The 13,555-nt window shown below is 43.3% G+C and overlaps 1 protein-coding gene across 1 annotated transcript; it reads right to left on the bottom strand.

Annotated features, from left to right (window-relative positions):
- Positions 1 to 10,617: 10,617 nt before the first annotated feature.
- Positions 10,618 to 12,936, bottom strand: LOC108580242 (cuticle protein 19-like). Its single transcript, XM_017943952.1, has 3 exons — positions 12,925 to 12,936; positions 11,551 to 11,788; positions 10,618 to 10,799 (listed from the first exon to the last, which is right to left on the bottom strand). The coding sequence occupies exons 1-3, from the start codon at positions 12,934 to 12,936 to the stop codon at positions 10,618 to 10,620; spliced, it is 432 nt and encodes a 143-aa protein (XP_017799441.1).
- Between the last annotated feature and the right edge of the window lie 619 nt (positions 12,937 to 13,555).

Genomic DNA, 13,555 nt, shown 5'->3' on the forward strand with positions numbered 1-13,555 from the left:
TTGGAAAATGTCATCCTTAGAGTTGCCTCTAATGGTAAATATAATGTCGCTTCTTAGTCGCCTATTGAGTGCAAATTATACAAATATATTACGATTAAAATCACAAACACATTTATAATACAAGGAGAAGAGAGTCGTGACTCTGTTTCGAATGTCTGTTAAAGCAAGAGACATTTAAAACTGTACAGAGGGTTCACTATACAGAATTTGGTAAAACCGTTCTCCAATTTCTTCACATTGTGATAACCTTCGGTCGAGAAGATTCACTTCGAAAAGATTTCTGAGTATTTCACCGAATACCACGTACAGAGGTTAGATGGAACGACGATAAATCTGTGCAGCTCGTCGATACATCGTCTCGTGGTCGTTACTCGACGATACATATTTGGAAAAAAGGAACGGGGACCAAAATCACTGGTGAACGAAGCGAGAAGGAGAAAGCACGTCCTCGTAGAAGTTGGGGCGGTCTCTCCTGTGTGCAGCTTTCGAGATACGAACGAGAATAAAAGGAGGTAGGTACATGTTTGCGCGTCCTTATTCTTTAAGGCCTGTTCGTTCTCTCCGGAGAGAGAGATACTTTTATCTTGCGTAACGGGGAACGGGGCATTGTTGTCGCTTTTATTTATCCTCCAGTTACGCTGAAACGATACGAACTGAAGAAAAATTGAGGCGCGTTATAAACGAAAAATCAACCGAGTCGGCTTTCTCTCAAATCCTGGACTCTACCTTCTTATTTACCTGGGCTACCTGGTGGACGAGAAATAAGCCGGTCTCGTTGCAAATATTAGCGCAAACCGGGAAATCTTACAAACGGCTTGATTCTAATTAATAATACTCTTTTATTACTCGCCGGCCAATTCCGGCACGGAAAGAAAGGGTAAACACGACGCGGAGAACCTTATTTCGAGGATCCGACGCGTCCAGGAAAAGTTTCTCCACTGGAGAGAAAAGAGACGGTTCCGATACGTAAACTATATCTCTTTTCCCAGCAAACTCAATGTAAACTCATTTCACCGGGCGAGAGAGAGTCGTATACAAAGTTCCCTAGACGAGGGAGGATTTGATAGACACGTGGGTGGGAAGACGGCCTGGATCGTGGTTAGAGTACAAAGATCCGTATCTATCACGAGAAATCGACGCTTCTTCAGCGAGAAAGTGAGCACGCTTAAGCGGAGAAAGAGAGATTGGTAAGCGAGAGTGTATGTAAGTATGTATGTAAATCATAAGAATACGCTGGTTGTTTGGAAAAGAAATCGCAGATTCCCGTCGCATCGGGGGCTTCCTTTAAACCGGAAAGCTTTCCAAATGGATTTCGTGATTAATGCTCCCTCCTCGACGTATGTTTATTTAGGTTATGAAACATTAAAAGAGTTCATTCGATATTCTCGGCAACCCTCGTCATTCTCATCCAGGATCCTCGAACGTCAAGCAGAACGTCAACTCCGTCATTAGTCACGGTACTCTCAAGAATGGAGAAAAATTGGGTACCTGAGATCTTTCGAGCATAAAACCGGGACGTCAGAATTGACGTGAATGAAGAGAAAGTCTTGCCAAGCTAAACCGCCAGGTTCGAAACATTATCAATTATAGATCGTCGTGAAATACACCTTATTAGTCCGGTTCTTCGGGATTCACCCCTGATACGGGAACGTCTCGAAGTGATAATCACCGATATTCGTGAAACTTTGGCGCATTTTTGTTTATTGGCAATCGCTCGCATTGAAGGGGTGAAAATCGCCCTCAAAGATTAAGGTAATAAACGTATTCGGTGAAAATTATTTATTATTTTACAAAATTCGTCAATTTACATCATTCCTCTGTTTAACAGCTTTCAAAAATATTAGACTGTAAATACATTTACTACCTTCAACTTTGAACGCAATTTTCACCCCTTCGTTGTGAACGATTGCTGATAAAAAGAAAAATACGTGTCGAGACATATTTTCAAGTTTCATAAAAATCGGTGATTATCGCTTCGGGATGTTCCCTCGTAAGATCAGACAAAGATGATTTCTCGGTGTGTAAATCTATTAGAAATTTCCAAGGGAAGTCTTGATACTCTGCTCCACTTCCTCCGCGATAACAATTTACAACGCGGTCCGGGTGGAAGGAGAGAGGCTGGAGGCAAGATTAACAACGTCCTTCCTTTCGATTTCTTAGGTCGAGAGAAACGTATAACCGGTTGATTACGATAAGGAATTCCAGCGTGTAAATCTGTGGAAATCCCTGGACGGTCCCTCGGCTAGTCGACAGGAGTCGGTTACCCTCCCACGGGTGTGTTTATCTAGCGGGTGTGCCTGCTGAATCCAACCGCGAGCGAGCAGGAGGCGAGGCCTTATCTTCTATCGAGGATTCCTCGGGGTTTCGGAGGCTAGGGGTTGGCCAACGGCCAAAATGGTAATGCAAAGCCCCCGCTGCCACGGCCGTACTTCACGAATCACATTTTCCCAGTATTCACTTTTCGCTTTTCCGCTCGCCTCTTTTCCTTCTGCCGCGGCATCTGGACCACGAGAGGAGCGAGCGAGAGAGAGAGAAAGGGGAAAAGAGAACACGGCGGGAGCTAGGAAGAGATAAAAAAGAGGCTCGAGCGGCGAAGGATAAAAAGGGGCACGGACACATTCAGGAAGTTCGTTCATTCGGTCGGTGGCGTGGTAAAAAGCAGCGTTTTCATCACGTTAATCATACCGTGGAAGGCAGCAACCGCGTCTGCAGGAATCGCGCATCACGGCCGACACACTGGTGCTCTCGCGAGCACATTAACGTGATCGATTCCGCGGTTGGGCGCGATCGAACGCGCCAGCTCGCGTTTCTCGTTTTAAGCGCCACGATGTTTCTGGATAATTATCCTGCCACGTGTTCAATTTCCTAGATGAGTCGTTGGAGATTCGAATGTGAGTAGGTCAGCCATCTTATTATACGACGAACGTCATAATTTGTACGGTAGAGAAAAAAGAAACGCGGTACGATCGATAGAAATAACGTTGATACCGTAAGAGATAACGATCTCGACTCGCTGATCTAGATTAAGGTAACGAAATGATATTTCACATTATTAAAAAGATATCCGCTGAAACGAAGATCATCGGATAGCGGCGTTAAAGTTAATGACAGTGGAGAGAAAAAAAATGAGAGACACTTAAACCGAGCTTAAGCTTCCAGAGAAGCTTCCTTAATCGTCGGAGAACGAGGACGACGACGAGGTGGGAAGGGATGAAAATAAATCGCTCCTTTTTTTACCAATTCATACCCCCGTTATATTTTCCCCGTCGTCGATGAAGCAATTTTCTGAATTCCAAATTTCCATTCCCGATTGAAAGCCGCGTCGCGAAAGAAAGCGCGTACATGCCGCCATTTAAATGTCCAGAATAGAAAGGAGGAAATGGAATTTCCTGAAATCGGACTCGTTTAAAATTGCAACTCTATGAGCCCGTTACGCATTCGTACATATATGCTGTACATGTATTGGCAACGTGACGGTGCGACTGTGTAATAACAAAATCGTCCGGCGATAGGCACATTGAAAATGCATCGAATATTCTCCGCGTTCATATCTCTGCTTGCACGCGGAACGTATTGATTAAACTTGAATCGCGGATTCGCCGCTCTCGAAAATACTACTTTTAATCCTTTGACTGTAACCAGCAGAGAATAAATCAGAATATTGCGGTATTTAAATAGTCCATTCTATAACAGTTTTATACTTCAAGTTTCTAACTCCATCGTGAAATTTCTCGTAAAAGCCGACACGTTTCTCTAACAAGAACAAGCCTCCGTGAAAAAAACCAGCGTACTTGATATAAAAGTAGTGTGACCGTAGCTTCTAAGTACCGCCACCAGAGAGACGGACTAACGTTAACACTTCTCACTAGTTCTCGCCATGGATCCTGTTACTATACAGGGTGTCCAACTTTTTTCCGATCAAACTTTGCCAGTGCATTCTATGTGTGTAGGTAAGGAAAAAGTGTCGTATAGACATAGGACGTTTGAAGTTTCGTTAAAAAGTTATAAGAAAAATACGAGATAGGAAGGGAATGGTAACGGATGTGCGGTTATGATACAAAATAGGAATAGATCAGCGATATGTACATCTAGCCTGTTTATGCAAGCTGTGTTTACGATCTGTGGTTGTTGAAGGTGTTGAATGTAACGTTTGCCAGGGCTGTTCTTGTCATGTACCATAGCAACCGCAATTTCGTTACCATTCCTTTTGTATTTCGTTTTTCTCTTTAATAAAGCTTCAAACGACCTATGTTTATATAACATTTTTTCCTTATTTATACCCATAGATCACACTGACAAAGTTTGATCGGAAAAAATTCGGACACCCTGTATATAGAATTTCTAACCTGAGTCCAAGGCACGCGTCTTCTAAGTAGCTTTACCGACGATTCCACTAGAAGGCCCATTACAAAACGCACTTTTTTTTTCCCTTTCCTTCTACAGTTCATCTTCTCTCTATGTATTTCCTTCTTTCACAACCAATTGCCATAGAAAACACTGTGAACGCCTTTCTAAATTGCGTATTAAATCGCAATTTAAATGGCACAAGCCTTGTAGCGAGTGCTACACTTTCAACCCTGAAAATATGCAGCCTCTGTCACGGTATCGCTGGTTTCTCGGCGATTGAAGCGTGCCTTTGAGGAATATCCACTGAGAAACAGCAGAGAATTTAATTTCGACGATACATGACCACGTGCCGGTTATAAATAACGCGGCGTTCTTTCGCGTCGCTGTGAAAAGGGCGTGCACCTTGGCGGAAATCGAGCTCGAATGGATGGACAATCGATTGTGGTACGAACGACAAGTACGAAAAAGGACCGCCCCAGGGGTGGAAGGAAGAAGAGGAGGATCGAACCACGGCGACGAACGACCAGGATAGTTTTGGTTTCAGTAGCGTGGAGCACGGGGATCGTGAGTGGTAGCGAGCTTTCAGGATATACATATACACAGCGGTTACGTGTATGTAGGTTCGGAGAGTGCTGGCAGATGTATCTTGGCACGGTACCAAAGCTCTAATGTTATCCGGCAACGAGGGGAACCAGTTGTGGATGAACGGCCGAGTAAGGTGTCGCGAAATTATCGTTACTCAAGAATTTACTGGTTAACAGCCGCCTGCCAACCGCCTAGATGGTATCCGAAGAGAAAAGGAACTCCTTCTCTCGACGTAGTCGAAAATTGGTAGCATAAATTGAAAAAACTGTACATCTCTTTCGAATAAAATTTCATCGCGTTTAGAAGAACCTGTCCTCGCTTCGGCATTTATCAAAAATGCTCGCGGACGTTGCAATTAAATAAATTGAAGCGACCGTCAGAAACGAGTTCTTCCCTCCTTAAAAATTTAATCGCGTATTTTCACGTTCGTTCTGTCAGATTTTCAACACGTTTCATCTTAGAATATTTTCCACATTTCGTTTCTCCGCCCTATATCTCTCTTGTATATTTCTCTTTCCCAACCCCTTCCATTATTATCATTGTCTTTCCCGCTGTCTCTTTACTAGAATCGTTTCGAAAGTTTTGCCATACCAGTCTTCGCGAGAATCGGCTATTTTTCTCTCCCAAAGGAGCAACGGGAATATCGAAGGAACTGTCACAGGCGATCTTTCGCAGGCGGATAAACGGGAGCGGGGTCGTGATCTCTCGTGGAAGTAGGAGACGATCCTTTATCCTGGCCCGGAAAAACAGATTCGTCAATAAGTATAGAATTCATCAATCCGTGTACGACCTCGATTGCTTCTTCCTAACATTTTCATTCGAATTTTTCAATAAAACATGTCTCCGCGAGCTATCCACCGCGGCGGCGACGATCACTTTGTTCCGATATGATCGATCGGTTTCAGGGATTCTTGACGTTTAATCAGAATCCTGGTGGTATCGTTTGTTATTTTCAGGAAATCTACACTCTGCATGAACGATACGAAAGAAGACCTAACAGACGATGTCACGTTCGGTCTGAACTCTTCGAGTTTGTTTCATTTCCATTGGAAACGACGAAACGGGGTCGGATTCGCGGGGGCAGTTAAGCGTGTTACCTTCGGACGAAAGCGAGAAGTCGTCGAAGAAGATGATCGGCGAATAATAGAGCAGTGATAAAATTGCCATTCGCCGATCCGTTCGTGAGGATATTCAGATCGAAGTGGTAATATTAAAGAGGAATCGCGCAGCTCGAAGTCAGTTACGGTTCGCGAAAAGTTGGTGGGACGATTGGAAAGTGCGCGAGACACGCTTCGAACCTCCCGCTGCCCTGCCGACGACGACGAGTATATTACGAAAGTTAAATGAGAACGAGTTAGGCTGGCAGCAGGCGATAAGCCTCGAGTCTTGCCCGCTTCCTGAAGCATGTCGATAATGACGCGCCATTCTCCGCGAATCTTCCGATAAAGACACCTTATAAAAGCTGCGAAAGAGTGGTTCGGGAGAGGAGGGCGGAGGCATTGGCGAGAGCCGATTAGGATGTTGAAAGGGCAAATAGTCGGTGCGAACGTTACTATTCATTATCGTTCCGACATTTTCCGGAAGATAAAATTACGGGGAAGTTGGTGGGAAGTCGGTCGCGTGCAATCTAACTTCCTACAAATAATAATCGTTGTAGGAAATCGCAAGCCAACAGTTCGGCGGTTTCTCCCAGGCTTTTATTGAATCATTCTGACATTAATCAGGAGGGATGGAAGTGGCGAACTTATACGTACACACGTGGGTATATATACGTGCCGAAAGTCTCTACGATCGGTGAACTTTCTAATTTGTAAATCTGCCGGTGTTATAAAGTCTAGGGGAGAACGCTTCGAACGCTTTTCACGGTGCTTCTATGTAAATATGTTTACCGGACGGGAAGCTTTTCGAGCGAAAGGAAGCGACTTTCTTTTGCGTCACGGATACACTTTGTCCCCTTCCTGATCGAATGAAACTTCTAAACTAGTTCGTCGTGAATTTCCTGTCAAAGATAACGATCGGTCAACGAGTTCCCCGAGTTTCTTTCACGTGAGGATTTATTTTCGCCAAACGGCGAGATGAATTGTTTGCACCGCCCGCTCCGTAGCACACTCTGTGCCCGTCTTGCACGCGAAGGAGGATCGATTCCAAGAGGAAATTTTAAGTTAAACAGCTGTTTGAATCGTTCGATAGATACCTAGACGCGACATGGGGAAATTTCGTTGAAATTTAAAGTGCGAGGGAAAAAGGACTATTATAAATTCCATTAAGCCACCACTGGCTAGCCATTCAAAGTACACTAAACTTTTAATTACCCCCCTAGGGGTCAGTCGATTCACCTTCGCCGCTAAGTAAAGCGAAATGTTGAATTAAGTAAGATGTGACAAAGTGAACGTTAAGAATTAACGAGTCGAAGCAATTCTCAGTTTGTTACGAATCAGTCCATCGATCCACGGTCTGAATACCATCTTACGATACAGCGAGGAACTTTCATTTCCTTCGTAGAACTATATGTACATAGTGGAGACGCAGATCTTCTTCTTTTGTAATTCAGTGATGGAAGGAGAAGATAAATAGGGAGAGTATAGACAGAAAAAGAAAGGTAAAGAAAAATGCGTTTCGTTTTTAGCCTCCTGGTAGACTGGTCAGTAAGGCTACTCGAGAGACCCGTGCCTTGGTCTCGGGTTAGAAGTTGTACATACCGGGTGGCCAAATTTTTTCCGATCAAACTTTGCCAGTGTGTTCTATGGGTATAAATAAGAAAAAAATGTTATACAAACATAGGTCGTTTGAAGCTTCGTTAAAAAATTATAACCGCACTGTATATATTATAACCGTATTTCTCTTATAACTTTTTAACCAAACTTCAAACGGCCTATGTTTATACGACATTTTTTTCTCACTTACACCCATAGAATGCACTGTCAAAGTTTGATCGGAAACAAATTGGACACCCTGTATAGTAACAGGATCTTTGACGAGGACTAGCGAGAAGTTAGTCTGTCTCTCTAATGACAGAGAGCGTAGGGGGTACCGTAATAAATTTGTCCACCTAATTCGAAGATACGAGAAAGATATTCCCAGAATAGAGTACATAGAAATATTTGGAAAACAACCTCGGACTATTTGTTCGCAATTTTGTTGGCAGAATCGTAAACATCAGTGGGACTCGTTTACGTATTTCGACTATCGCGTTTCACTTAAGGCCTGTTCCCGGATAGCCCGCGGCGCGAATAGCTTCGTTACGTAGCGCCAATTCAATGTCCTATCCTCTTATTTTCCATGCAACGCACCGCGCCGCGCCAGCGCGAATTGAATTTTCACCAACACCGAAGTAGGCTGAAGAACAGAAAAGAAGAAGAAAAGCGAGAATAGAAGAGTCGACGGTAGTGGAAGGGTTGGGGAGGGGAGGAGTGGCGAAGAGTAGATTCGAAGCGACCACTGCCTCGAATCGAATAACGAAGCTACCCCGGAGTGGCGGCTTCTCGCCGGAATAATAAGGACTCCATTCTCTCGAGATCGAGAAAATCGATCGCACCCTATCACGTCCATCGCGCATTATTGCCGCCGCCTGTTTCCGACAACCGGTCCCAACCCCCTTTGGCCGACGCCTGATTGTGGCCACGCTTGACAGAGCCACTCTCTGGATGGGTGTTGCCTCTGTTACTGCTGTTCACGGTGGTGCTCGTGCCTTCCGGTTTACCCTTCGACACCCCAATCGCTCTCTCTCTCTCTCTCCTTCTCTTTCCCGCTCGACGGAAGGAGCAGACTGGAAGAAAAGCTGGCCACCACGATAACACCCGCTCGCTAGAATAACGCAACCCCTCTCGATGAAATTACCCTCTCGGTTGCTGTGCCTGTCGAAATTCTCTGTTTCTTCTGGCGAGAGAATCCGTGAGATTTCATTTATCACGTTGAGTAAACGAGGAGCGAAACTGAACAAGGGAAAGTTCGCAGGAGTAACGTAATGGTGTGTAACACCGGTGACGAGCTGGGAAAATCTACGTAGCAGTAAGCTTGTAACGTTGTCGTTAGTAACGCGTTTCTAGTGTTGTTTTCGATTTTAATAAGATAGCAAAAATTCTTGCTGGAGATACACTCTCGTATAAATTGTCCGCGGTTTTCGACAATGTTGTTAAGTAACCTTAAGCGTTTCGCTGGGAAAGCAATTACGCCGGCTAATATCTCTGGCTGGGAAAGTCATGATAGAACGGGGAGCAGCTTGATTTAACACGTAATCCGGCGAGAGATTAAAAGAGGTTACAGCATCTTTCTCGCCGTTCCTCGGAATAAATATCTTTCCTTACATCTTCGTATTACCGTAATATCCTGTCAAGTTCAAAAAACCGTCACATAATTACCATCCTGGTTTCAATCCTTTCACATCAACGGCACAACTATATCTTCAAGTGTGCTAGCCTGGAGAGTGTAAAGTGTAGGCAGAGAAATATTTGAAAAAAATTGCAAGGTTTCAGGCGATTATTTCGCAATAATTCCCACAAACGGAAGATTACGCGGATCAGGGTTTCGGAGTCACAGATGAAAATTAATTTCCGCCGGCCTACACTGTGGACAGAGATTGTCACAGTATCCCTCGGCTGAAATACGTGACCATGTGTGTCGAGCTAGGCTTAGACCGGCTCCTCTTTCCTTTATTAAGTTAACCCTATATGCACGCAATCCGTTCATTTATTTATTCCGCGCGAGCGCTGCTGGTCTCTCTCCGAGTAATTGTGTTGTTTAAGTGTCGAAATCAAGTCGGATTACACGATAATTACGATCAATCGAGGCGGGTTACGCGATCGTGACACGAATCGCATGTGCAGCTCTTGTTGCAAGCTCAGGACTCGTTAAACATTAATAGAAAAAAGATGGACGAATCGCGTTCATTAAGATTTCATTTTTCTAGGTTAATGGGAATTGGAAGCACCTGGTCATCAGGCGGTTCGATCGATTCTCGAAAATGTATTCAGACCACCGTTTTAGGGGACCTATTTCTCTCAAAGGGTACACAACGATTCGACGAGGAGCTACTCGAATTTTCCAAATTACTTCGTGACTCGGTGAAAGGTCGAAGTAATAATCAGGAGCTTCTCGAGTGGCTGGATAACGACGAGAGGCGACGACACCTTCGCGTTGGGAACGCATCCGTGCATCGGACGATTTACAGAGGAGGCCAGTCCTTAGTTTGTGTGTAAGAGGTCGATAAAAATATCGCGAGTCTCCCCGGTATTTTCTCCTCGACGGTGATAACTTTATTGCGGCGATACTCTCTGATTGTTACGGTCATCATATTTTTCACAAGCGTGCACACGCGAGCGTGTACACGAGTGTGTAGATTTCGTTTGTTCAGTTTCAGCTGGAAATTCTGCCGGTGATAAAAGCCATTGTTCGGAGAGAAATACATCGGGGGTGTACCGAATGGAGGAATAAAACGGAGGCGAAACACATTCTACCGTACAACAGTGTATTTAATAGTTAGAATAATAACAACAAGAACAACAAGAACAAAGATAATTTAGGAGTAACGTAGGTGTGTGTGTGTGTGTGTGTAAGACACTTCTCCAATTTTCTTTGGTCCCAACGCGCCATTTCTATGTAACTCGATTAAATGTACCAAGGCTAATTACCACCGAGTAACGAGGTTTCAATGTTATCCAAGGGCGACAGCGCTTCGATGAATTCTCCTTAGTAGTATCCGCTGTGTCCTTCTGATCCTCCATGTCCACCGTAAGAACCACCCTCGTGATTGTTTCCGTCGGAATTGTGGACGTAGGCGAAGAATCCGCCGTGAGGATCAGCGTGATACTTCACAGTTCTTACGTTACCGCCTGGTTCCTTAACGGTGTATTCACCGGCTACGTTTTTTCCTAAGTGAAAAAAAAAAGAAAAAAACCACTCTCCTATTACTTGATCATGTCTCTCTCTCGCTCTTTTTGGTACTACATTTGAGAAAGTATCCTGCCCCTCCTGGTTTTACTACGCGTTTTTCAGCAACTTCCATTTCGGGACTAATGAAACACACCGCTTCCAACGTTGAAAGAAATGCTTGGAGGAGATTCGAACATTTTAAAGAGCATCGCGCGGATGCGCTTTATTCTACGATTTTTCCGTGAAATTTTCCTGTTACCCTCGTCTTGGAAAATCCGAGGAAAATTCGCGAGTGTAATCCGGAATTCGAGAACTCGGGAAAATTTTGTGCAGGAAACCGAGACTCTAGCTACTTTGCTAATGAGCCAACGTGATATACCATTTCTCCTGTTCTATTTCGTAGGTATGTACCATTTATATCGGAACCGCGCGATTCTATGGAAATATTTTTCACCGGGGATAACGTATAATTTATAAGTTAGATTCACGGGTAATATAAATTTTCATAAACAAATAAAAATGAGCGTACGTGCATTATACATTGCAAAAAGTGTATGATCTTGCGAGGATGTAATATATCAACCTGTTGAGCAGAATTTATATCTACACCTACAATTTACTTTCTTCCACTACAGCGTACCTGCATGTCGGCGATAAACGTGCACACTTATTACGATGAAAATAAGAAGACCGAATGTACGGGCAAATTTATGGAATAGGATAACCTTTTATTCTTCTCAATCCACTTACCATTTCTGTGCTCTGTTTGACCGTGATGGTCTCCGGTATGGTGGTCATCCACTCCATACGAAAATTCGTATTTTGGATAAGCCACGTAGCCGATGTGATGGTGGCCGTGTTTGCCGTGCACAGACACTTCTTCTGCTGGTCCTTCCACAGGGCCATGGTAATGGGCAAAACTATGAGCATGTCCTGCATATGCATGTTGCACCGCGGCAATCGCCACCACGGCCCAAATTAGAGCAAACTGAAAATCGTGTAGCGTAAGTCGAAGGAAGAAGGGTTTCTAAATGTTTTAAATATAGAAAATTTAAAATCACCTCTTTTCAAAAAATTACGGATTGTGGAGGTAAATTTTGAAGAAAATAACGTTTCTCGAAAATTCTTTACCATTACAATGTAGAACGTCAAATAGTATATTATAATAATATGTATAATAATGAAAATGGTACAGTGCAATCCTAAGAGAGACGGGTTTCCAAGTATCTAAAATATAGATAGTCCAAAAATATTGTTTTGAAAAAATTAAGAGTGGTGGAGGTAAATTTTGAAGAAAATAACATTTTCCGAAAATTCCTTGCCACCACAATGTAGGACATCAAATGGTATACAATTATAATAACATAATAATGAAAATGGTATATTGTAAGTCAAAGAAGAGGGTTTCTAGATTTCTAAAATATAGAAAATAAACATATCTGTTTTCAGAAAAGTACAGATGGTGAAGATGAATTTTGAAGAAACTCTGAATTTCACTTTTCTTCCGTATCTTGTACGTTTTCCTAAATATCCACGATAATATAGAAACTCGCAATTCTTTCGTGGGGCTCTTTTCACCATTAGAATCGTTTAATCGCGGAAACAAAAAATGCTCCCGTTATTAGCGACAATTGAACTACATTTCCGTAAAGTTCCAAGCTTTTTCTGAATTTTCAAGTGACCGAACCTCCCGTTTAACCCCTTCACATCCGCGGGCGAGATATCTCGCGACGCGAAGTCCTTCGTATGTCGCTTTAGACGAGATATCTCGCGTTCTAATGAAAAGACATGCGAGATACCTCGTCCGAAGCGTCGTATGAAAGACATTGTGTCGCGAGATGTCTCGTCCGCAGACGCGAAGCGGTTAAATTCTAAATTTCCCGGCGTTTATTCTTTCGTGTCTCATAAAACATTGATCACTGGCCTGGACGAGAGCTCTCCTTCCCGAACTTGGTCCTAACTTTTCCTTTGTCCGTGCTTGTACAGCAGCTAAGATGAAACGCGTTAATATGCAAAAGTCTCGTTTTGTCGGCGAAACTAAAAGTCCAGTGTTAAGTACGTACTTTCGCGCAAAGTCGAAATAGTAACATGAAATTTTTACAATATAAATAATTCTACGCATACCTTGATCACCATGTCGTCGAAGTGGAAGAGATCGTGATTGAATGATAGTTCGGCAGAGGTTCGTAACGCTTATATACCAGCGGACAGGCATGGTTTTTGGCAAATAGAATTTAAAAGTGTAAAATATGCGGCATGCTTGTTACGCCGCTGTAGAAAAACCGGGTTACTAATCAGCCTGTTTTCTACACAGAAAATCTCGCGTTTCTTCAACGCTTCGGCACAACGACAATACTTCCACGTATATGGATCCCGGAGCGTTTCACCAAAATGGCGATTGATTCCGCTCTATTGATTCTGACACGGAAGAGTTCTTTTGCTGTCGTTGTTTGTTCGGTGTGTACCACGGTGTGTATCACAGTACGGAGGGAAAAAGGTTCGCGCGAAATCTCGCGGTGATGAACCATTTGTAAATCAAACACAGAGAACTTCTTCTTTCGAATTACATCCGACTGTTTTGTACGTTGCGCGTTGTTCGTTTGTCGATGGATATAATAAATATTAGATTTTGTACGGCACGTCGAATAAAAAATTGAAGCAACAAATTGAAATTTATTCGGCCGGCCAAGCTTTTCATGCGTTCTATCATATATTTTTTATGCTTGTATCTTTTCTTTTAATTAGAAAATAAACC

The sequence above is a fragment of the Habropoda laboriosa genome, unplaced genomic scaffold, assembly GCF_001263275.1.
Source record: "Habropoda laboriosa isolate 0110345459 unplaced genomic scaffold, ASM126327v1 scaffold9, whole genome shotgun sequence".
Lineage (NCBI taxonomy): Eukaryota > Metazoa > Arthropoda > Insecta > Hymenoptera > Apidae > Habropoda > Habropoda laboriosa.